Source organism: Pholcus phalangioides, unplaced genomic scaffold (genome assembly GCF_987345545.1).
Source record: "Pholcus phalangioides strain wild (caught in Gottingen) unplaced genomic scaffold, Ppha-v1.0 ptg000027l_1, whole genome shotgun sequence".
Lineage (NCBI taxonomy): Eukaryota > Metazoa > Arthropoda > Arachnida > Araneae > Pholcidae > Pholcus > Pholcus phalangioides.
In genome coordinates, this window is record NW_028301617.1 from 13,568,606 (window position 1) to 13,592,155 (window position 23,550).

Sequence of the window (23,550 nt, forward strand, 5' to 3'; positions counted from 1 at the left end):
GCACTTGACTCTCGATTTAAACAAAGAACAAAGTTCGTAGTGGTTGTTATAGATTTTTTGAAATTAATATGACATCATTGTTTTCTTTTCAATTGATTATGACATTACTTATATCACACTTTCCATTTCCATTAAATGTTCTATTAAATTTTTATCGGTCAACTCGAAATCTAATAAAATTTCTTCAAAAAGTTTTTAGTTCACGGAAGAACAACCACTACGAACTACCATCCTTTGTTTATCTGAGGAGTTGATTTCAGTCACAGTCGACAATATTTACCCGATGAGCTTGGCTGATGCTGATGTCGATCGTTAAATGATTAGTTTAAAAAATAGTCATAATCAGCCATTAAGGGTATTGTAATAGGATCCTTTCTCGGCGGCGATCCACTAATTCTTTGGACGGATTCATTCGTGATCAAGTTATTCAAGTGCAGGTCAGTAGCCGTAGGCCCGTTTTAACTTATTCGGAGGAAAGAAGCATTTTTTTTTTTAACGGGGGGGGGGGGGGAGAGAATGTCTCCTTTACTCAGTTTGTTCATCAAAAGTGTAGGTGTTAACGACACAAGATCTTGATAATTATCAGCCCCCTGGGTCAATCACCCATCAAGGATCTTGGTTGTCCTGAACATTTCCATTAGCGGGGTGGGCAGGGCGAGACCAGGATGAAAAACTTATAGTTTAACTTGTATTTATTTACACCGTGTTGAGAAAGTGGTTCCCAACTTTAAGACACAAATGCGAGCCAATCTCCCAGTTTAAAAGTCTTGCCACAGATCGGTACAGGAATACAATGGTTTGGGATGCTGACCGAGCTGATTTGAAAATGCATATCTCTGACTCCACTCTGATTATAAGACGAATTGTCAACAATCATCGCATTAATTTATTCACAAAAATTCACACCACGAAAAGACGTCAACATGTTATTTACACTGACACGCAACAACTGTATATTTTTTTTTCTTCTTCCGGTCGCTTGGCACGCATAATCTGCATAGTCACTTTTTACGCCAAGCGTTGGTGAAACCCAAACCACAATGGCACAGTTATTCAATCATTACACTTCACTTATAGTTAGAAAAATTGATGGCAGCTCTACACATAACAATCATTACACAGAAAAAAAACTTTGTGTTAGGTTCACAACATGCACACTCACATTCCAACATGTATCAATTCATTAGAAGTTCTACAGTTGACGAAGTGCATGTATTTTTTAGTAGTAGTAATTTCAAGTAGTAGCTTAAATTGACAACAGTTAATGCAGTCTGGATTGTGTATGGTTAAAAACCTTTCCTTAAAAATTAATGTACAATAAGAAAAATAATAAGGATTTAAAAATAAATAAGTATATTTTCGTGTTATTCACTGTTTATGCATCAATAAATAAGCATTAGCCTTACGTTAGATGCAATAAGGACTAATAATCTTGTGAAATAATGCTTTTTGTTAATTTTTGCGTGGGAAATCTTAATATAGTGAGGTCCCCTATACAAAATCTCAGCCTAGATGCAGGATGGGGAAGACATTATGACATTTGCTGGGAAAACCTTTAAAAAACATCCCTATCCATATTCTCTTTCTTTCTTCTGAATCGAACTCAACACTGGTCCATCACCATGGGCATTTTGCTTCTGAAACATTTTTGCGGAACAGCTAGGCCTATAGTATAATCCAATGTTTCTCAAAGTGTATGGCACAGCTCCTAGGGGCATCGCTAACCTTTGTCAGAGGTATTATAGAGAGCCAGAGATATTGATTTTTCTGCCTATTTGTGCTTTGAAAGGGTTATTTTATAGGTGGAAAATATCTACTCAACTATTCTGGGGAGCTGCAGATGAAAAATGAATTGGGCAAGGGATCCGCAACTCTCAAAAGTTTGAGAGCCTCTGCTATGATTCTTTGTTTTGCGAGAAAGCATAACAAGAAGCTGCCAAGAATGAAACATTTAATTTTGAAATCATGCTTTTGGAAGTGTTTTTTGCCCAAAATCGATAACGCTATGGCTGTTAAAATGGAAAAATAACAATAAAAAAAATGAACAACTGAAACATGTATTAATAAGGGCTCGAGATTGGAAATTAAACATTCTTGGGCCAGTTTCAGGATTGAAAATAATGAAAAACTAGGACTCGGGCAAACAACCGTCTCCCCTCCTGATACAAAAATAAATATTCTGTGGAATGTTATTTAAAAATAACAATTAATTAAATTGATAATTTATAAAAAACATTTATAAGTCCTGACTCTCTTTTAATCATTTATGGCAAAAGGGACATTTGTCTGTCTTTGTTGAAATCAGTTCCTGGATTTGATAAAAACACGACTGCGGGATATAATGGCCAATATGCAAAAAATGAATTAGAATAGAAATATGAAATGTGCACAGCCTAAGAGAATCCATATATAATCCTGTAAACAGTATGTACAATACAACGTATAACAAAAAAAAAGAAGAAAAAAGAACATGTATGTGCCTATTAGAGATGGGAGGAATATTCTGCTGCAAATTTAAGCACAACAAACTTATTTTAAAAAGTATATTAATTGGAATTTTTCGCGTAGAATTAAAAATGTACCTGCTATATTTTATTGTGTGTATCCCTTTCTGTGAGGGAGGTTATGTTAGTGCGAATTTCTAGGATAAGTAAACCATGAAACTGAAAGTAGACTACTATTGTCATAACATGGAAGTGAGCATAAATTACACAAGTTCATTAACAGAAGGATGTACCTAGATGAGAAACATGTTGAGATACTGAAAGGGGCAAAGAACATCTAGAGTGTGAAGAATAAATCATAAATTTTATGATGCGTTAATACCTGAGAGTCAATAGCGGTTAGCATTTTCTTAATTAGGTGTAAAATTCTAACAAGTGTTAGAAAAAAAAGATTTTGTAAGTGCAGTGATACCTTGGCTAACGAACGCCTCAGCTTATGAAGATTTTTTCATAATTTTTCTGCCTCGGCTAACAAACATTTTCGATGATAAGAAAAAAAATTCATGCACTAAAGTAAAATAACTGCATTGTGAGTTGAATTTTCGCACCAATCATCATCAGAATTACTGTCACTAGAGTCTGATTTACTCATGTCCGCCTCTGAATGTTTTTACAGATGTACCTACAATTCTATTTCTGAAATTCTTTGAAACATTTCATGTAAAATGCAAAATTCAGCTAAAATAGAAAATGTCAGAGCACGCATTCCTTCAGTGCCAAACTCTTAGCATCAAGCTGAACAGTCTAGAAGATTATCTGTTTTTTAGTATCAGACGCAGAAATGAGCTGACCAAATCACAAATGGATGGGGGACACTTATGAACTCGATTGGGTTGTGTCAACACGAGCTTAACTAAACTAAAGCTGGGGTTTTGGCTGTGTACATAATGAGAAATGAAAAAGGTATCTCATCGGTATCTCATCCTCTTGTAGATTCTTATTTATCCAATTTGGAAGCTGTTCATTTTAGCCTTCATTCAGTTTTTGTCTTTCGTAGTATTCCTTGGTGTTTTAAAAACTTATCTTTACATACTTCACGGCAGAAGCTAGAAAAAATCAAAAGATTTTTCATAGAAACCTATAGGAAATCACGTTTTAGCTAACGAATGTGATTCCAGAACGAATTATCTTCATTAACTGAGGTATTACTGTAATATTAAGATACAATATACCATCATTAAATTTGATTTCTCTCTCTCTCTCTCTCTCTCTCTCTCAGTATCACGGCGATAAAAATCTCAGTTGCCAGTTTTTTTAATATTCATTTAAATTAGAAATTACATAATTAAAATTTCATATCAATCATTTGAAATAACTGATAATTTTATTTTAAATTGAAAATGGCAATTTTATTTATAATTGTGATGAGTTTTATGAAAATTTTTTTATATTTGGCTAAAACATTAGCAGAATATTTGGTATTCAGCTAAATCACAATTCGTCCCATCCCTAGTGCCTATACTAATGGGCTAAATTCAAATGCTGTGGAACACAGCCTATTATAATTACAACGAACTTCCTGAGGTGATGTTGTCACCTTCAGACTACAACTAATAGCAAAAAAGGAAATAATAATTGCAGGAGAAAAAAATGCCATGCCAACAGAAGAAAATGACTGGCCATCACCAACCAGGTAGAAAAGCGGCTAGAGACTAGAAAGGAAATAATTGCCAAAACTTGCCATTTAGAGATTATATTACAGCTGTTCCAGTTTTGCCGTAAGGCAAGCATGTGCACCTAACAGCTTGAATGCATTTCTAATGTTGTGCATGAGTTTTTAGTGCTGCTATCTATTCTTCAAACTTTGAGCAATGTATAATGATTAAATATTTGTTTTCTGTTAAAGGCCAGATACTCTCTGTGGCGAGACTTTTCAATGATGAGATAGGCTCACATTCACACTTGAAAGTTGACAACAACAACAAAAAATTCTTCACCCGACCGACAATGGAATCCATATTTGCCAACAGTGGTCCCCAATCTTTGGAAGCTTGCAGCCCGGTTTCATTTATTTTTTGTAAGTGGAAGGCCTTTGTCAAACACACAACCAAAGGGAAATGAATGGTGAGAAAAGAAACGGTCAGTCACTCGTGGCCTGATAGGAATGATGCTGCAGCATGGCAGTTGAGAAAACACTGGTGTCTAGTTGGTGCTCTGCATGAACTGATTGTTTTTGCTAGGGTTTTGCATGAATAGCTGTGAATTATCTTTATTGGTGCTGTAATAAAACTGGTTTGTACTGAAGAAATATATATATATATTTTTTTTTTATAGATATTGGGGTTCCATGGAACAGTTCCAAAAGTCAAAACCATCAACGGTTCTGAGCAAAGTAGAATGTCACAAATTTCTTGGCTAAGGCTCCACCCACAAGTGTCGGTGATAGTAAGGCATTTTATTTATTTAGTTTATACATTGAAAATCCTGTATAATGATATATAATCGCCCATACAACAATAAGGTGAGGCTCAGTAAACCGCCGCTTTTGAAATGATTTACTTTTTAATTTTTGAGATCAATATTTTTCATTTTTGGATGACAATGAATGTTTTCAATCAAAAAAGTAAAGGTCCTCCTTACACTGGGATATTGATCACTCTTGAGTAGCAGAAAGACCAAAGTGACTGGTGCACTGAATGACTAAAGTTGCTCGTTTTCCCCTCACACTGCGCTACTAAAAACACTTCAAAAGACTGAAGAAAAATTTTGAATTTTTTTTAGTTTCTTACTTTTCCATGATCATGAGAATATATCAGTCAATAATCATAGTGAGAAGATAGACGAGACATAAAATTGGCCATTTATTAGCATTAAAAAAATTAGAGATATGAAAGTTGTGAACGAGATCATCTAGTTAATAATGACCAGATCCATACGAAAAAGAAGCAAGGGAATTGGTGCTCCATCTATATGTGAAAAACTCTTTATATACAGACGTAAAGAAATATTTCATAGTCAAGATATTAGAGCAATGATTAGACTAGTATACAAAAACGCCAGTTAACCACTTACGAAGGTATTTTATTCATAGAGAGAGGGCAAAATTTCGATTTTCGGACAGAGAGGCCTGGGAGGGTTATGATTTGAGAGGTTTCTTTTAAATGGAATTTAAAAAAAAAAATGTATAATCACATTGATGTAACTGAAGGAGCTCTCCCAGAACAAATTTTGACCAATAAGTTATTATTTACAAAAGCATTGGAGTAGGCTATAGTCTCCTTCACCCTCATTTATACTTTAGGCCGGAAATCTTCTTATTTTCAGTTGATTTCCTCCTCTTTGTGGTTTTTCAGTTGCAGAATCTACTGAAAATTTCTAGAAAAAAAATTATGAAATTTACTAAAATATCTGAATTTTATAAAATTTCAACTCAAATCAATTCAAAATAAATCCACCCGATTTGCTCACGACGGCTGGTCATCTTTTGTCTCCATGTCCAACCTTAAAACCAAACTAAATCTTCCCCCCCCCCCCACCGTTTATTTCTTGACTAACTGTGTTTTACAAGATTTTTCCACGGTCATCTCAACTGTGATACTTCTGCTATTTTAGCCAAACCATCCTACATCTCTTGAAGACTCGACCATTCCTGTAAAATAAAACCAATTTTTGATTCCACTGACTGCTCTAAATACAGTTTCTTCCCTCATACCATTGGTGAATGGAACAAACTCCCCAACTCTACTGTCAACTTCCCCACTATCACTAGTGTTTTTATACAATATCTATATCTCATTCAACCAAATTCTCTTATATAGACTTATAGGGCCGATAATATGGTATAAGTAAATAAATTTTGGAATTTTTTAAAAATTTAATAATTTTTTTTAATTGTGTAAAATTCCACCCTGATACTTCAAAGCTACTTTCGTCCATGAAAATTATTAATCTAAGGGGGCGGAGTGTTGATATACGTGAAATCATGTTTGAAGGCTAGAGAGTGTAATGTGCAGAGAAGTGATATTGAAACTGTATGGGTTGAGCTTGAGAACAAAGACGTCATAAAGTTATTGTTGGGGTTTGTTACAATCCACCAAATAGGGATCCAAACTTCATGATGAAATTTCCTACATGTGTAAGCGAAAGAGGGTTGTAATACGTGCGGATTTGTATATCACAATTATTTCTGGAGATCAATATGAAAAGGCTTTCTTAAGAGTTGGTGTTTGATACCTTTTGTGTCAGCATGTATTAGAAGCCACTAGGGGTACTGCTATTTTATATTTAGTTCTCACTAGTTTTTTAACGATCTTGTTGAACATGTTTCGGTAGGGACGAGTTTTCCTCCAATGATCATCGTATCGTCAGTTTTCTCTGTAAGTTTTCTTCGGATGAAGTTGATAACAAAAGACTGGTTCCTTGTTTTCGGAAAACTAACTTTGATGTTTTGAGAGAAAGATTAGCAGAGGTTTTCAAAGACCTATCAGAATCAGTCAAGGCAGTAAGTCAATGGGAATAATTCAGTATGAAGTGTGATGGTTGAACACCACCACTTAAAAAAAAATTATATACAGCACCCAAAATGTGGTTATCTTGAACATAACAACCCTTTATTACGGGGGGGACTTTTGTTAACACATTTTTCAAATCTGACCACATGAAACAACAAAAGAAATGATTCACCAGAACAAAAATTAAATTCTTGTTACACACAGTTAGGTTATATAAAGAAATTCAAATTTAATTGCTTTTCTTTTAAAGGCATTTTACCATTTCAAAAACATGACACAGAATAAATTTTTCAAAAATACAAAAACAGTCTCTTCACACAGAATTTTTCTTTTCTAACTTAACTATTCAACGAATTTTCCTTTTGGCAGAAAATATTAAGATACTTCACAAAACCAAAAAGGTGCATGTCCCACCAATGTTTCAAAAACTTTTTTTTATTTCAAAGAATTTTTTTAAAACTTAAGCGATACTGAAAAATGTTCAAAGGCAGACGTAGTAACAACGTGGTTTCCATCTTCATTCTGGCCATGGTGGCTCACTTATGGACCATTTCTCCAGGATCTTCCATCCTGTGGTAGACTCTGGCAACCGGAGGATTATTCATAGTGCAGGAAAACTTCAAATTTTGAAAATTTACGGAGAAAAAGGGGGAATTTTGACTCAAACGAGCCGAGGCTCACCACCTCAAAAACAGAGAGACTGTCCAACCCTCCAACGTTCCCAGAGTGTAAATAAAATTAAAAGTGAGCGTGGGTTAGGAATGCGCACCCTTTGATTCATAGTGCAAATTTTTATTACCCAACTTGTGACCAATTAAGATGAAAGGGGCATGCCTTAAACCTGGACGAGAGCACACCCTGAACAAGAACTGACTACAGGGTTTCAACTTGAAACATTAAGGGACGGTGCACTCAAAATTTTATAATACCCTTCCCATTTCCCTCCTCGCATGCACCTCGTCTACTGTAGAACTTCTAATGAATTGATACATGTTGGAATGTGAGTGTGCATGTTGTGAACCTAACACAAAGTTTTTTTTCTGTGTAATGATTGTTATGTGTAGAGCTGCCATCTGCTATCAATTTTTCTAACTATAAGTGAAATGTAATGATTGAATAACTGTACCATTGTGGTTTGGGTTTCACCAACGCTTGGCGTAAAAAGTGACTATGCAGATTATGCGTGCCAAGCGACCGGAAGAAGAAGAAAAATATACAGTTGTTGCGTGTCAGTGTAAATAACATGTTGATGTCTTTTCGTGGTGTGAATTTTTGTGAATAAATTAATGCGATGATTGTTGACAATTCGTCTTATAATCAGAGTGGAGTCAGAGATATGCATTTTCAAATGGCCCTCCCCCCTCAGACTTTTTCTCTTAAACATAACTTTCATTTTTTTCCATCTGCTTTATCAACTCAATATATGAATTAAATAAAGGGGAAAAAATGCTGTCAAATAACATACCCAACTTTTTGTTTAGAAAAATTAGACAATTGCATGTGTATATTGAAGTACATTATTGTATTCTGCATACGTTGACCTCCAACCTCATTACATGTTTATTATTCACACCAACTGTATATATCTGCCACCTCTTATTATTATACTGAATTCACTTACATTTTCCTCTTCTCTGTCCTCTTATTTTATTTTGTCTTCTCTTTTTTGATTTTCACATTTCTTTGTATTTCATAGTATGTTCACTCTTTTCTTGTCATTAATTATTGTCTTTTTTTGTTTATTTTATCATGAATTCTAATTTATTGTAATTATTTCAACATATACAAACGTTTTTAATGTAATAACTAGTATGGGACTAACATTCCTTTGGTTGTCTTATTTTTGTTTTGCATACTGTTTTACTTTTTTTGTAACTATTTGAAATTTAAAAAAAATTGACATTATCATCGTGTCCCCCCTCCCTCTCCAGACCTTCAAGTCTGTATCGATGTATGGTGGTTCCTCAACCTTTTTAAGCTCATAAGAATTTTATCAACGAACCCCCCCCCCCTCCCCGACAACAATTTTATTGGTGTGACCTCTCCTCTTCTTCCATAATCAATTTCATTGAAAATAAAATATCGACTGCACATTTCTCTGCTATCAAATATAATTTCTTTTATTTTTTCTTATTGTTTTCTATGTATATAAATTCCAATAATATGTATTTGTCTGTTGATTATTGTAAATGTAGAACAATATCTTATTATATCTGTATGTTTAATAGCTCAATTAAGAGTTAAGACATTATATTGACTCTATACATTTTTACTTATGTTGCGAATGATTAAAATTGATTTCTTATATATCGTGTTTTTATTTCGAAAATTCATTCGTTTTCCCCTATTTTATTAAGACTCTTCCCCCCATATAACTGAAACTACCCCATAGGAGGTCATGTGACCAACAGCTTAGAAACAACTACTATAAGAAAATAGTCCAGCATGGTATTTTGTCAGACAAGAAATGGTCTCGAAAACTCACTGAATTTTGCTTTTGGTATATGGTAGACACCCTGTATGATAATCTCTCACATCATCTAAATTCACTTATAGAAAATGTTATGTTACCTTTCTCTTTTTTTCAGGTAAATGCAAAGAGAAAATTGTCAGTTTGGTACAATTCGACACGTAAGATCAGTTTTTCTAACAACATCGAATCAGATAAGAAACATGGTAGATAACAAAGATTTTGGTCCAAATTGAAATACATCTTCAGCATCCTTCTAACTCTATTAGAAATGAATGGAACATCTTTTATGGGATCAAATGATGGACACCATGAGTATGAAGACAGTCGTGCTTGTGTTCTAACTCCAGAAGCATTGAGTGTGAAACATCCCAAACCCATTTCTCATGATGGCATCAGCTCTGAAGATTATCCGCATAGAAGTGCACACTGCTCAAAAACAATTTCGAGAAGCGCTTATTTGAGAAAGCCTATAATAGGTCACAGGAGAAAGTATGAGTGTAATTTCTGTGGTAAAGCTTTTGCTGCAATTAGCAACTTAAATATTCACATAAGAGTTCACACTGGAGAGAAGCCATATGAGTGTGATGTTTGTGGTAAAACGTTTTCTGTAATCGATATTTTAAAAAAACACATAAGAGTTCACACTGGAGAGAAGCCGTATGAGTGTGACATCTGTGGCAAAACGTTTTCTGAAAGCGGAAATTTAAACAGACACAGGAGAGTTCACACTGGAGAAAAGCCATATAAGTGTGATTTTTGTAATAAAATGTTTTCTTACGTTCACGCTTTAAATATTCACAAAAGAATTCACACTGGAGAAAAACCATATGAGTGCGATTATTGTGGTAAAAAATTTTCTTTAATCGCTAATTTGAATATTCACAAAAGTATTCACTCTGGAGAGAATTCACATACGTGCGATGTTTGTAATAAAACTTTTTCCGAAATCGTCTATTTCAACCAACACAAAAGGTTTCACAGCGGAAAGAAGCCATACGAGTGTGATTTTTGCTCTAAAACATTCGCTCAAATAAGTGATTTGAATAGACACAAAAGAGTTCACTCTGGTGAGAAGCCTTATAAGTGTGATTCTTGTTCTAAAACATTTGCTCAAACCGGAAATTTAAAGAGGCACAAAAAAGTTCACGCCGAAAAGAAACCATATGAAGTTTGAAAAAGCAGAAAAGAGTTGACTTCGGCTAATGGCCAAATCAGTGTGATTCTTGATACTTTCTTGGTCATTTGAGCATTCTCTAGAGAGATGCCACATAAGTGTAATTTTTTAAGAATAAATCATATTTTTTTTAGAAAAATAATATGCTGATTGGATTTTTGCCAGTTTTTTTGCTAATTTTTCGTTTCTATGAGCCCTAGTTTCTAAAACTATCAAAAGCATCGGCCTATCTTGGCACAAATAAAGCACCAAAAAAAGTATTTGAAAACTTGAATATGCAATTCTATAACAAATACTTTATAACGATGCTAATTCTGGAATGATTCCAGAAGGTAGAGAAAACAAAACTGCCAAGAAAAAGTATTAAAATATAGTTGTTCCCATTTACATTAAATTGAGCGTTACATAAGAAAGTGCCTTGTTTGTTGCTTATTTAGTTGATAATTGTTGAAATATTAGAAGTGAAAGAAATTTATTTTGCATATGAGCTTGATTGATTGATTCTGGCAATTACATTCAAGCATTTTTATGTTATTGTGTTTGTCTGTCTCCTCCCAGGCTTCACAAAAAAATCTAAGCACCAGAAAACAATTTTAGGAGCCAAAAAAAAGTTTTGCAAAGAAAAACATGTTTTTTCCCAATATTGTTTCTTCATACGTTTCCAGGACTGCGTTCATGTTGATAGACACGCTGATATGAATTCCAAAAATTTTATTGTATTGACTTCACTTTAGTAACCACATATAGAAAATTTTAGGTGCCAATTCAAATTGTTTAGTCGTCTTGGTGACATGGCGCTTGGGATTTGTCCAGCCCTGGTCTCGTCATTTTCAAAATTGTCATGCATATAAATAGCACAACATATTTCAACTGCTTTGTACAAATGATATCAATATCTCTCAGATAGCTTTTTCGTAGTATCTATAGAAGGTATTAACAGTACTCATCAAAATTATCCAGACAACCGTTTTGAGCCTTCCTCAGATCGGCAGGATTTAGAGCGCTTTCGTTAGTAGCATGACATTCCTATTCGAGCTTGTGATATCACTGGCAACTTTTTTTTAACGATTGAAGTTCTCCCCCTTAAGTATAATTTTGATGTTGTCAAGTTCTTTAAAATGTATGCAAACGTCAAGGGCCATTTACATAAGTTCAGTTGTTTAAATTGTTGAGTAGTGCGATAGAAGCTGGTTTATTTTTTCGGTTAAGTAGGACTATGTGCATAAGCCCTTATATTATCCAATGAACATTGACTACTTCATTACTTACGTTGGGATACTTTTTTTGAGGACTTGACTTAAAATTTAGTTATGCTTGCAAACGGGTCTTTAGCATTGGCCGCTCTATTTTTTCAGTGGCGGGTGTCCCGATAACTGATCAGTACTTTACTGTTTCTATCTTTGTGCTTAAACCATCTTTTCTTAAAGGTTCTCATTGTCTGACTCATTCGCATCGCATTCCTTAGGTGGGAAGGGAAGGTTTCATTTTGGAGCCCTTGAAAATCATCTGTACTCTATGAAAATGCTTGGAAAGTTGGGAAGGGGGCAATGAATGAACGCCAGAACTTTGCCACTGGACTTATCCCATTGCCGAGATCTCTTCCAGCCCAGCTTCGTGTCAGAGTCCGGAACACTTAATTTTGTGTCAAAAAAAGAAGAAAAGAGAAAAAAAAAACATAATATACAAAATTTTTACAACATATTTTCCCCGGAAAATTGTGTACTGTCGCGATTAACATTTTGTGGTGATTACAGACGAGATGGGGTTGGGAGTTGGAGAAACGTTTCAGGGTTTCGTTAAGACGGATGCGTGTACACATATTAGGATGGAGGTATATTTTAAAAGCAATTGGAGGGGGCAACATGCCATCTCATCTGCTATCTTACACTTGTAAAATTATACACATAGGGTACAACAAACAAACAACACGAAAATCTCATTGTATCACATAAAATATCCATCTGAGCTAGTCACCTCGCTTACACCTTGTTGGTGAGCAAATCGGTTTGATAACTTGCGGACTAGAAGCCAGCATCAGTTTTATAGGGTTGAGTTCACTCACTCCGGGGGATCTGATGAAAATATACAAAATAGAAATATTGTGTGGGGAAATATATACAATTAGGGATCACCTGTGCCATCTCGCTTAGCACCTTATTCGGTGAGCAACATGAATACGACAATTTGAGTAGGCACGTGTGTTGTGGACACGAAATGCATGAAGAACTTGAATAGAGAAATACACATAAATTTATATATATAACTGCCAGGCCGAGTTGTCTCGCTCTAAACCAGTGATTCCCAACATGGGCGATGGAAAGTTCCAGAGGAGCGGTAGAAGCTATGGGTATAACATAGGATCCTATGGGTTAGATTGCGTTGAGGGGGGGGGGGGGGTGATAGGAGAAAAAAAGTTGGAAAATTATGCTCTAAACATATTTTGGTAAGCAATGTGGGATTAGTTTAAATGGGGGGATTGTCTGGAAAGAGCCATAGCTACATATAAGGATTAGCTTTGGTCTTTTTGTTTTGGTTGACTCGCTGTGACTGGTTATATTTATTAAAGAAAAAGAATGAATACACATAAAATAAAAACTACATGTAATGGTTATTAAGAAACCATTCGTGTCCTCTCGATTAGCACCCCCACTAGAAGAGCTGAATGGAGGACACTTGTGGTTATTACATTTTACATCATTGTTGCGGGAATGTCATAAAAATGGGGGAGGCAAGAAAGTCTCAGTTCACAACTTTTATGCTGAATCGGTGAATCTTTATCGGGTGCAGTGAATGAAAGAGAGGCAAATTTCAAATTTGTGATTTGTTGGCTCGTGAATTACTGCAGTCACAGTGCTCCGCTGTTGGGCTGCATTAAATTTCTTTCGCTTCCACTATGTTCTTGTGGATTCTGCTCTGGGAATTTAAATATTTATTAAGAGCTATTTTCAGTTGATCTATACAGACGAAATGAGATTTTTTTTGCTTGGCTTTTCGATATCTTGAAACAATTGCATATTTCTTTGCAGGATTGTAACTGGAGCTTGCTACATATCTCTTCTTTCCTGTTGCGCAGTTTTTGTGTAATTATGATTATTAGAGCTTAGTCACACTAAAAATTGCAAATATGGGCTTTAAAAAGGCACTTATATTTAATGGAGGAAAAGAAAGTAAAAGCTACGATATTAAGAGTTCAAAAAGCAGCTAAAGAACTGACTGCACACACATTGAATCAACTGTTTCAATTGCCGATTTCAATAACTACATGATTAACTTATTAAGTTAATAGGTCTATTGTGGCAAAGGAAGTGTTAGTGGTTCTTTCAGAGGTTAGGTTGGACTCCAACCGTTGGAGTTCGATTTAATCAAATACTTGATGTGTGCAAAATAGAGCTATATAGCTGGAATTAAATAATAATTATATAAAACTATAGCGTTTTTATATACGTTGTAGAATTACTTTTAAAAAAACATTTTCATTATAATTACATATTTATTAAGCTTTGTTCATTCGATCGGTTTGCATCACTTTTTAAAGGGAAAAAAATGTATTTAATTCTGGGGAGATGATGTTTGCACATCTAAAATAACTTGTCATGGTTGTTTTCAATGTATTTATTTATGGGGTAAAAAATTAAAAAATCATTACAACATGGGCTTCAGTGCTAGAACCCTATGAGCTCTCACCACCTGGTGGAGACATGACGTTAACGAAGGGCTATTTTTACAGTCATCTCGGTCAGCTATAGAATGCTCTACTACTACTAAACCATACATACATCTCGTCCATATTCTTCCGAGGAACTTCTAATGAATTGATACATGTTGGAATGCACGCGTACGTTTTGCGAATCTGGCGTGAAGTTTTCTTCTGTGTGTAGCTTGTTATAGTGCTCAATTAATTTTTCGAACTTTGAGTGAAGTGTAATGATTAGTACCACTGTAGCTGTAGGCCAGTTGCTCTCTGTGACGAGACTTTTATTGGAGAGATCGGCTTGCATTCGCGCCTCAAAGTTGGGAAGCTGTCAAAGAAGACGGATGAAAATGATGCCGAGTTCTTCTCAATTACAAAACGGCAATACCTTAATTCTAACGAGTCTCAATTTATTGCAGTAGCAAAATGATTCACAATACTCGATCATTATTTGGGGTGTTGCAGGCCAGTAGTAGGGCACTTAATAGGAAGCATTACAGTATCAATTAAAAAAACTTTAAAGATGTGATGTCAATCTTAGAGGAAGTCCCAATACATTATCTGCTTGGATTGCTTATAGAAACAAATCAAATCAATTTATTAATTAATATAAGGTTAATAAAAATTATTACATTTGATTAATGAAAACCACCAAGGAGACACCTAGGTTCCATACAGGCTGTTACAATGAAGTTAATTTATAAACACTAACAATTGACAATATAAAATATAATTACACTGTTTAGTAATTTTGGAGAGAAAAAAAATGAAAAAATCAAAATATGCACACACACATATAATACATAAGTTAAAATACAATATAATGATGCGGGGGGGGGGTGTGCATTATTACTTATATAAAAAAAATCTATAAATCAACATGAGTTTATATAATATGATTTGAAATAGAACAGCAGAGTTTTTTTTGACAACAAGGGAATTTTAAATGAGATATTAACCAGTTGGAGCGGGAAGTCAATCTGTAGCAAAGAAGGGAGTGTGAATTTGAGGACGAAATCAAAAGTAGTTTTCAATATTGACTATTTGAAATAAGTATTGTTTAAGAAGTTTTTTGAAAATCGAAAATGGGGATGGCTGTATAAGATCATTTGGAAGGCTATTATAAAATTTAGGAATGAGGAAGCTAAAATGTTTTTTGAGAATATCTTTTATGAACTAAAGGCAGAAAGTATATGGAATTATGTCTATTGAAATGTTCGTGACGAATTCAAAGGTAAAGCGAACTGTTTTTTCTTGATTATAAGTATGGATCTAAAAAAATATAAATGCCTTAAGGGTAGGATATTTAGGTATGGGAAAAGTTCATTTGTGTGTGAAGGAGTGGTGTAATTTCTCATCAAAATTCTAATAGTTTTTTTTTGTAAGGAAATTAAGGGTGCAATAGTGGTAAGATAATCACTTCCCCAGAGTTTAAGACCATCTTAAATATGTTTAAAGTTATACAGCAATGTAGTTTTAAAAAATTAAATTTCGCCGGTATTTTCCTCATGTATGATTTGGTCTCTTGGAGTTCGTTATAACTGAATTCGACTTTATTTCTTTTCAGCAGAGGCAATGGATTGGCACCGTCCTCAAAATTCATAAAAAAATACCCCAGAGCAATCATTTTTTTATTCGACTTTTATAAATATATTCCCCATCAGACCATTCAGTGCCGGCCGAAGATAGCTTTGTGCTAAACTAGATGGCTATCCGTCTGTAATTGCATGAAAACGATGGGGGTTTTTTTTTACACGCTTTCATTTTTCACACATCTACTTCTTGGATTACATTTACTACCAACACTCAAAAGAATGTCAATGAATGGTCAACAAATCTTTGTCTGCTTTCTTTATGGCAGCCCTCTTTGAATGAAAAGTCTTCGAACACACACAATTTCTGTCTTTATAGTTATTCCATTTTGCTTAAACCTCTTCTATAGTTTGTGTCAGGACCCACTACCATCCCAAGTCGTAAAACCACCAAGATTACATGAACCACTTTTTTTATTTCCTTCCTCATGTTAATGTTACATGAATAGGGGAAAAACTGCTAAAAATATATTCTATGCATTTCGTTTGAAATTAAATTTTTTTAGTCAGAAGTGACTAAAAAAATTTAATTTAACAAACTTCTTCGTGGCCCTCGTATCAGTAGCCGTGGCTCCCCTTTTGTGAGATTTTCATCCGTAGCCCCCCCCCCCCCCCGGTTGAGAACCACTGGTATAGATAATTCATATTTTATAGATTTTCTCCTGTTGCACCGAAATCAATTTTCGTGAAAAATTTTTACATGATAGTCAAACATGAACCACGTTTAAAATCAGTGACCGAAAATGCAACTCAAAACTTCATGGTTTCCGAAACTTGGTATTTTCCTCAGTTTCCAGACAGTTTTCCAAAATTTCAATTCTACAGGTCTGAATAATAAAATTTATTATATTAAATTGATTCTAAACACGAATAATATGGGATTTCCTGAGTGGCAATTAATTTTTTCATTAGAATTAAAAACGAAATGAGCAATAACTAATATATATTTTATTGTGGTCTTCTGTTTTTATATTTCATTGCGTATATTTTTTTATTGCGATACATGTATACTGCTCAAAACAATTAGGGAAGCAAGCAAAAAAGTGAAGAAAACCGTGCAAGACAGCCACGTATTGGCATACAATGGATAGTACACGCGTATCAATGCGCAATACAGAAAAAAGACGTAAAAAAATTTGGAATTAAGCTTTAATTCTTTGAAAATATGGAAAAAACATGAAAAGATAATTTAGGGCAAAAATTTCGTTACATGTAAACGATAAAAAAAAGTACTGTTTAGACATGATGCATGAGTTTTAATAGGGCGTGTGGTCTCCTCGAACAGCTACTTTGGGGAATACTGTCCCACTCCTCAAGAAGTGCAATCTGCAAGTCTCGGAGTGAAACAGGCGGCCTTGGTCGCGCAGCAATGCGTCTTCCGAGCATGTCCCAAACATGCTCGATTGGATTCAGGTCAGGAGAGCACGCTGGCCATTCCATACGCTGTATTGTTTCAGCTTCAAGCATGTTCTCCACCAGACGAGCTCTATGCGGTCGGGCATTATCATCCTGGAAAGAAAAGGAATCTCCAATGGCTCCAGCGTAAGGGATGACATGAGGTCGCAGTATCTCGCCTGCATACCTTCGGGCCGTCAAAGTGCCATTCCGAATGATATGCAGGTCCGTACGTCCGCCTATGCTGATTCCACCCCATACCATCCAACCAGCTCGTCTGTATTGTGACCTTTCACGAACGAATGCGGGGTTATTTCGAGTGCCCCTGTCTCTCCATACCAGAACACGTCGGGTGTCACACTCCAGACTGAATCGGGACTCGTCTGTAAACAGCACTTGGCTCCAATCATGTTGCTCCCAATCTCAATGTTCAGCAGCCCATCTTCTTCGGGCCGCACGGTGGCGTGTGGTCAACGGAATGCAGACCATTGGCCTACGTGCATAGAGCCCTCCCTCATGAAGCCGATTACGTACTGTTTGGCTGGACACCCTTCGTCCTGTTGCCAAGAGCAACCGTCTTTGCAGCTGCGTAGCATTCTCTGTTCTGTTTCGACAGGCTGTTAACCGTATATACCGGTCATCAGTTGCTGTAGTGGCGCGTGGCCGACCTTGCCCTGGTCGACGTCTAACATTTCCTGTTTCTTGGAATCGATTCCACAGCCTTGCAACAACACTTCTGGCGACTCCAACAGCGTCCGCGACACTACGTTGTGTTTGGCCGGATTCCAGTCTGCCTATAACACGCCATGCCATGGATTCCGGTAAATCACGTTGTTCAGAAGTAGTGTACGCAGCGGTTTGGCGTAATTTTTCGGCACGCTCTCCTCATGTGACGTTTTCCTGAAATAAAAGGGTGGGGACAAATGTGGAGCTTGGCAGAACCACATTTTTATTAATTGTATACAGTATTACAAAACTACATTCAGTTATAAACGCAGGATTACCAACAAAGCGGAAAAAAGCTCTTCATTTTACACTTTCCGGACGAAAACAAAGTTAGTAAATATAAAATATAGCTACTCATTTCTGATAAGTTCATAGGTTTTGTATTTTGTGAGACTTTTCATCAATAATAATTTATGAACAATCGCCACAATTCAAATCTTAGGTAATTTGGAAGCCTTTGTAAGGGTGTGAACATAGTGAGTCGGTATTTCCGATTCTGGAAACCCGATGTTCATTTTCATTTCAAAAAACAATTTCCAAGACATTAGCCTATTGAATCACATGATATTCAACTGTCAATAAACCGAGTAGCATTTTTAAAATTCGACAAGCATTACTGAGCATTTAGCAAGTATTTCCGAAATTAAAAAAATAAGCACTCAATAAATTTTATATCAGAAATGTGCGGCGTGCGGGGATCGTTGTGTAAATAAACGAGCATTAAGGGGCCGTTCAAGTATTACGTCATCATCGATGGGGGGGGGGGGTTTCGATTTGCTGACTTTTGATGACAAGGGGGGAGGGGGGGTTTGGATAATACTTACGTCATCAACCCCCCTTTATGAAAATATGAGTTAGGATTCAGAGGGGCAGAGCTGATGACGAAATTTTGCTGACAAGGGGGTCAAAAATGGCTAAAAATTTGCTTACGTAATACTTGAACGGCCCCTAAGTTCATAAACAAAATGTCATATATTGATTGCTCTTTTTTTCCGATACAGCGAAGCATACGTTCATGTGGCACTTATTCCAAGAAATGCGGTGCTGTATTAAACTACACTGCTCAAAACAATTAGGGGAGCACATGGTTTTAACAAAATTACGCAAAGATGTATACCGATAAGTAACATAAAATGAATCATCCATAATTTAAAGCCTAGCAGGAAACGGAAGAAGAAAACTTCATATGCAAATCAAAATTCATGACGTCAAAAACCAGAAAAAGGAGATAAGGGCAGAAATCGGGATGTTGCAGAAACGTCTGTTTTACTGCCGTAACTGTGAAATTCGAATGCGCAGTATTTTTTTTTGAGACAATGTGACTTGAGGATGTCTGAAAGAAGGAAGTGTATTAAAGAACGTCGCTCCTAATTTTGATGTGCCTATGATCGACGATCGTCCACGGAGTTATTGGTGAAAAGTGCGCATATTGTGAACCATATCTACTGTTTTTCAATTATTTTCCACGAACCATTTTTATTTAAATACATTTTTAAAAATTTTCTCAAGATGGTCGATCACGTGACCCACGTTGATGACGATACTAGATGGCAGCACTACCGATATTTAACTTCCGTGAAAATTATTCACTATGTCGTTATATAAAAAAATTTATGAAATGTCGTCCCGATTTTCTCTTTGGACATGAAGCTGTATTAGAAATGAATTTAAAAGAGAAAAAATTAAGTCGCCAAATTACGGCGAAAATGTCAATTTTGGCACCAAACTCTCTAGCTGTTTTCAAATCTCAAGTTTGAAAAGATATAGTTCGTTTGTGGTTGATGATGATGCTAATTAACCACTAGTGTTCAAATTATGCTGCTTCGAGAAGAGCCTTTTTATTAAAAAAATATCCAAGTTAATCAAACATGATTAAAAAAAAACGCTCACTTTCCAAGCGTTATTATTTTTACCCATCGTCTTTGGATCTTTAAGAGATTAGATACCAAAAATATGCACAAAAAAAAAACCACACACAAGTTTTCATTGTCAACATTTCTATATTTCCTTCCATAACGAAACGAGATTTGTAACTACACCCTTAGAAAGCTTATTCTTTAGACATCACTTCTTATACCACATAAATAAGAAAGATATTGTGTCTTCCCGCACTTTATTATTTTATTTCTATTTTAGTTTTTCATTATGTCACTTTATTCATGGCTTTTATTTTATTCACTTCAAACACTTAAAAATTTATTTATTTCACTTTATCAAACTTATTCTATATTTAATTATTCAAACTTTTATTCAAAAATTTTTAATATTTTCTTTATTTTATTATCTTTTTCATTTCGTTTATTTTTAATCATTCAAAATTTTATTTTTTAATGTTTCATCGTTTATCTATTTGATTTTATTATCTTTGTGTGAACATTTTATTTTCATTGATATTATTTTTTAAATTTAAACCTACTTTTAGTTTTTCATTATGTCACTTTATTCATGGCTTTTATTTTATTTTTTATTCACTTCAAACACTTAAAAATTTATTTATTTCACTTTATCCAATTATTCTCTATTTAATTATTGAAACTTATATTCGAAAATTTAATTTTTTCTTTATTTTATCTATTTGATTTTATTATCTTAGTGTCATAATTTTATTTTCAGTGCTAGCTTATTTTTTCATTTTTAGTTTATTTTTATATTACATTCACAACCACTTAAAAATTATTTATTTCACTTGTTTTAGTTCACTTTATTTCCATTGATATATATATATTTTTTTTAATTCAAGCCTTTCCAACTTATTCTATATTTAATTATTCAAACTTTTATTCAAAAATTTTAATTTTTATTTATTTTATCTATTTGATTTTTATTATCTTAGTGTCATCATATTATTTTCATTTCGTTTATTTTTCAATCATTCAAAATTTTTTTTTTAATGTTTCATCGTTTATCTATTTGATTTTTATTATCTTTGTGTCAACATTTTATTTTCTTTATGTTTTTATCGTTACTATCCATCTATATATCGTTTTTTCATTATCTTCGTTATTTTATTTTTATTTACTTAAAAGTGTTTATTTTGTCGTTTGAAGATTTTACATTTCTTAAATAATATATTTTTTAAATTAAAATGTCATGTGAATAAATTTCACGCGTAGTTCAAAAAATGAGACAGACTACAAGTTTATACAGTCAAATATTTATTCATATCAAGATATCGATAGCATGCTCGATAAGTTTATACATTTGTCTGGAATTTAAATTAATTCCTTTTATCGTCGGTGTGTTGTTGACAAAAACACGAATGTCATAAATTGTATTACATTTCGTGAAAAAAACACCATCACCAAGAGGTTGGGAACGAGAACAGTTTCCTCTAAATTTGAAGCTGGGGTCGTCGTACACATTCAACGCAAGGCTAGATAACGTGATAATCACGGACACAACGATGATCCCGATCAAGGCTTTCCCGGTCTCTTCACGGCTAAAAAATTTTCTCTGGGCCGTCACAGCGCTATCCTTTGATACGTCTTGCATAACTCTGCACGTATCACGATCTCCACTGGAAGTGACAAATGCTAGCGGGATTTCAGCAATTAATATGCTTCAGTATGAAAAATCGACGTGGTCTTTCTAGTGTTAAATTATATTTACGTTGAATTGGGTGTGAAAACCGTGTCTCTGACATGTCTCAATGAATAAAATTTTCATAACTTAAGAAAATATTCATTTCCTGGCGTTTTATGAAATATGAATGTTTCTTACATTTCTGCTGAAAATATTTCTAATGTTTATCAATCCGGAAGGTTACTTCGGCTTACGTACTATGAAATATTATATCTGTATGTTTATTCGAGTTTTTTTTTTTTCATGAATTTTATGTTCCTTAGCAGACATTGTTATAACGAGAGGCATGTTTTTTCGAATAGTGATGAGAATAACAAAAGGCTAAAAATAAACTACGGTATCCGATATGATGGGTGTCAACTAAAGAGTGGACACGACATTTTAACTTTTATTCTTTCTCGCACCATTTTTCTCAGAAGCATGTGTGTATTCAATAAAATAATAATACTTTTATAAAAAAAGGGGGGTAAATAACACGAAAAAATGTTAAAACTCATAAAAATGATAGAAATGTTAAAATTCATAAAAATGATAGAAATGTTAAAACTCATAAAAATGATAGAAATGTTAAAACTTATAAAAATGATTCCAAAAAAAAATCCACAAGGAATTTTTAGCCAGCAAGACTTCAAAATGAAAGTCCTTTTTTACTGTTTCTAAATCGCATGTTATATCGTGACTTAGAACGTGACCTACGTGAGTGACACTTAGAATGACCAACTGAACATTATTCCTCCCTAACTATTCAGTGTGAATCCATTGTTTCTTTCATAAAAGTTCTCACAGTGAATGCTTTCCAAAAACAGTTTTTGGTTTCCAGTCCTTAATTCCGACATATTCAATTTCTCGAGATGAACGAATTCTCAGCGGTTTTCTCTCATTCAATTTACTATCTTTTACTAATTTTAACAAACTCTTATTTCAAATGAAATTAAATTTATTCTTTTTATACATACAAAAAAAAATAATTGAAGGGTATTTATGAGAAACATAACCGAGACAAATGCCTGTACCGACGATTAAAAAATTACATTGCAATTAAGGGATAAATAAAATATTTATAAAATAAACAAAATAATAATAAAAAAATACGTATATAGCTTTCATGTCAACGACTTGGTACTTATAGCGGCTTACCCTCCTTACGATAAAAAACATATTTTCCCCCCTTGACATTATTTTCCCTGTTGAAATCGATTCAGTAAAAATACGAGTGATTTTTAAAAATGTTACTACATACACCACACACTACATAGTGTTAAATACCTAGATAAAAAACACAAAATAACACTAAAGACCATTTTTAGAGAAAGGTAATAAAAATTTATTCATAAAAAAAGGGGGGTATATACATGGGGGAAGAGCGACTGATATACGGCAAGATAAAAAAAAAACAATAAACAGATTAAAAAAAAGAAAAAAAAGGAAGCAAGCTTTCTCTCCGACCGAGGGAAGCAGCCGTCATGACCAGGGTAGTAGTTCTACAGCGATACAAGAAAAAATAATATCAGGTTAGCAGGCGACGCTTGTGTATTTAAGTTTAATATTTTTAAAACAGATATATTAACAGCTGAAAGACAGGGCCGTAATAACCCATTTTCTGACCGAAAATCTCATATGCATGAGAAGACTACTCAATTTTAAAAATGTATATTGATTTACATTCTATATAGGTGAAATCAATATTAAAATATATACATATATATATATATATATATACTATTACGAGTGAAAAACTCGATAAACAATCGTTTTAAAAAAATTTTGAAACAATACGTCATACAAATTCAGTCAAAGCTTCTACTGTTTTAATTTAAGAAGACGTTCGATTTTTTTTTTTTTTTTCAAAGCTTATTGAGAGCGTTCTGATAAGACTAAAATTTAAAGCCGTTATTTCTGTGTATGATATATTTTAAAATAGTTCTATTTCAAGAAAAGATATAATTAACAATTAAAAAAAAA

At 34.1% G+C, this 23,550-nt stretch overlaps 1 protein-coding gene across 3 annotated transcripts; it reads left to right on the forward strand.

The window, feature by feature from the left end:
* The first annotated feature begins 236 nt into the window (after nt 1–236).
* On the forward strand, nt 237–10,731 carry LOC149068494 (uncharacterized). Of its 3 annotated transcripts, none has more exons than XM_089251775.1 (3): nt 237–437; nt 4,779–4,889; nt 9,544–10,731. In XM_089251775.1, exon 3 carries the CDS (start codon nt 9,697–9,699, stop codon nt 10,600–10,602), a length of 906 nt encoding a protein of 301 aa, XP_089107901.1. In that variant the 5' UTR covers nt 237–437; nt 4,779–4,889; nt 9,544–9,696; the 3' UTR covers nt 10,603–10,731. The 3 variants fall into 3 exon arrangements, with proteins under 3 accessions (XP_089107901.1, XP_089107902.1, XP_089107903.1); XM_089251776.1 differs by having other exon boundaries at nt 4,779–4,883; XM_089251777.1 differs by lacking the exon at nt 4,779–4,889 and having other exon boundaries at nt 261–437.
* Nucleotides 10,732–23,550: the final 12,819 nt, after the last annotated feature.

What these genes read in the sequence shown, in the direction of transcription:
- LOC149068494 (XM_089251775.1), top strand. Translation starts at nt 9,697, where the DNA reads ATGAATGGAACATCTTTTATGGGATCAAATGATGGACACCATGAGTAT.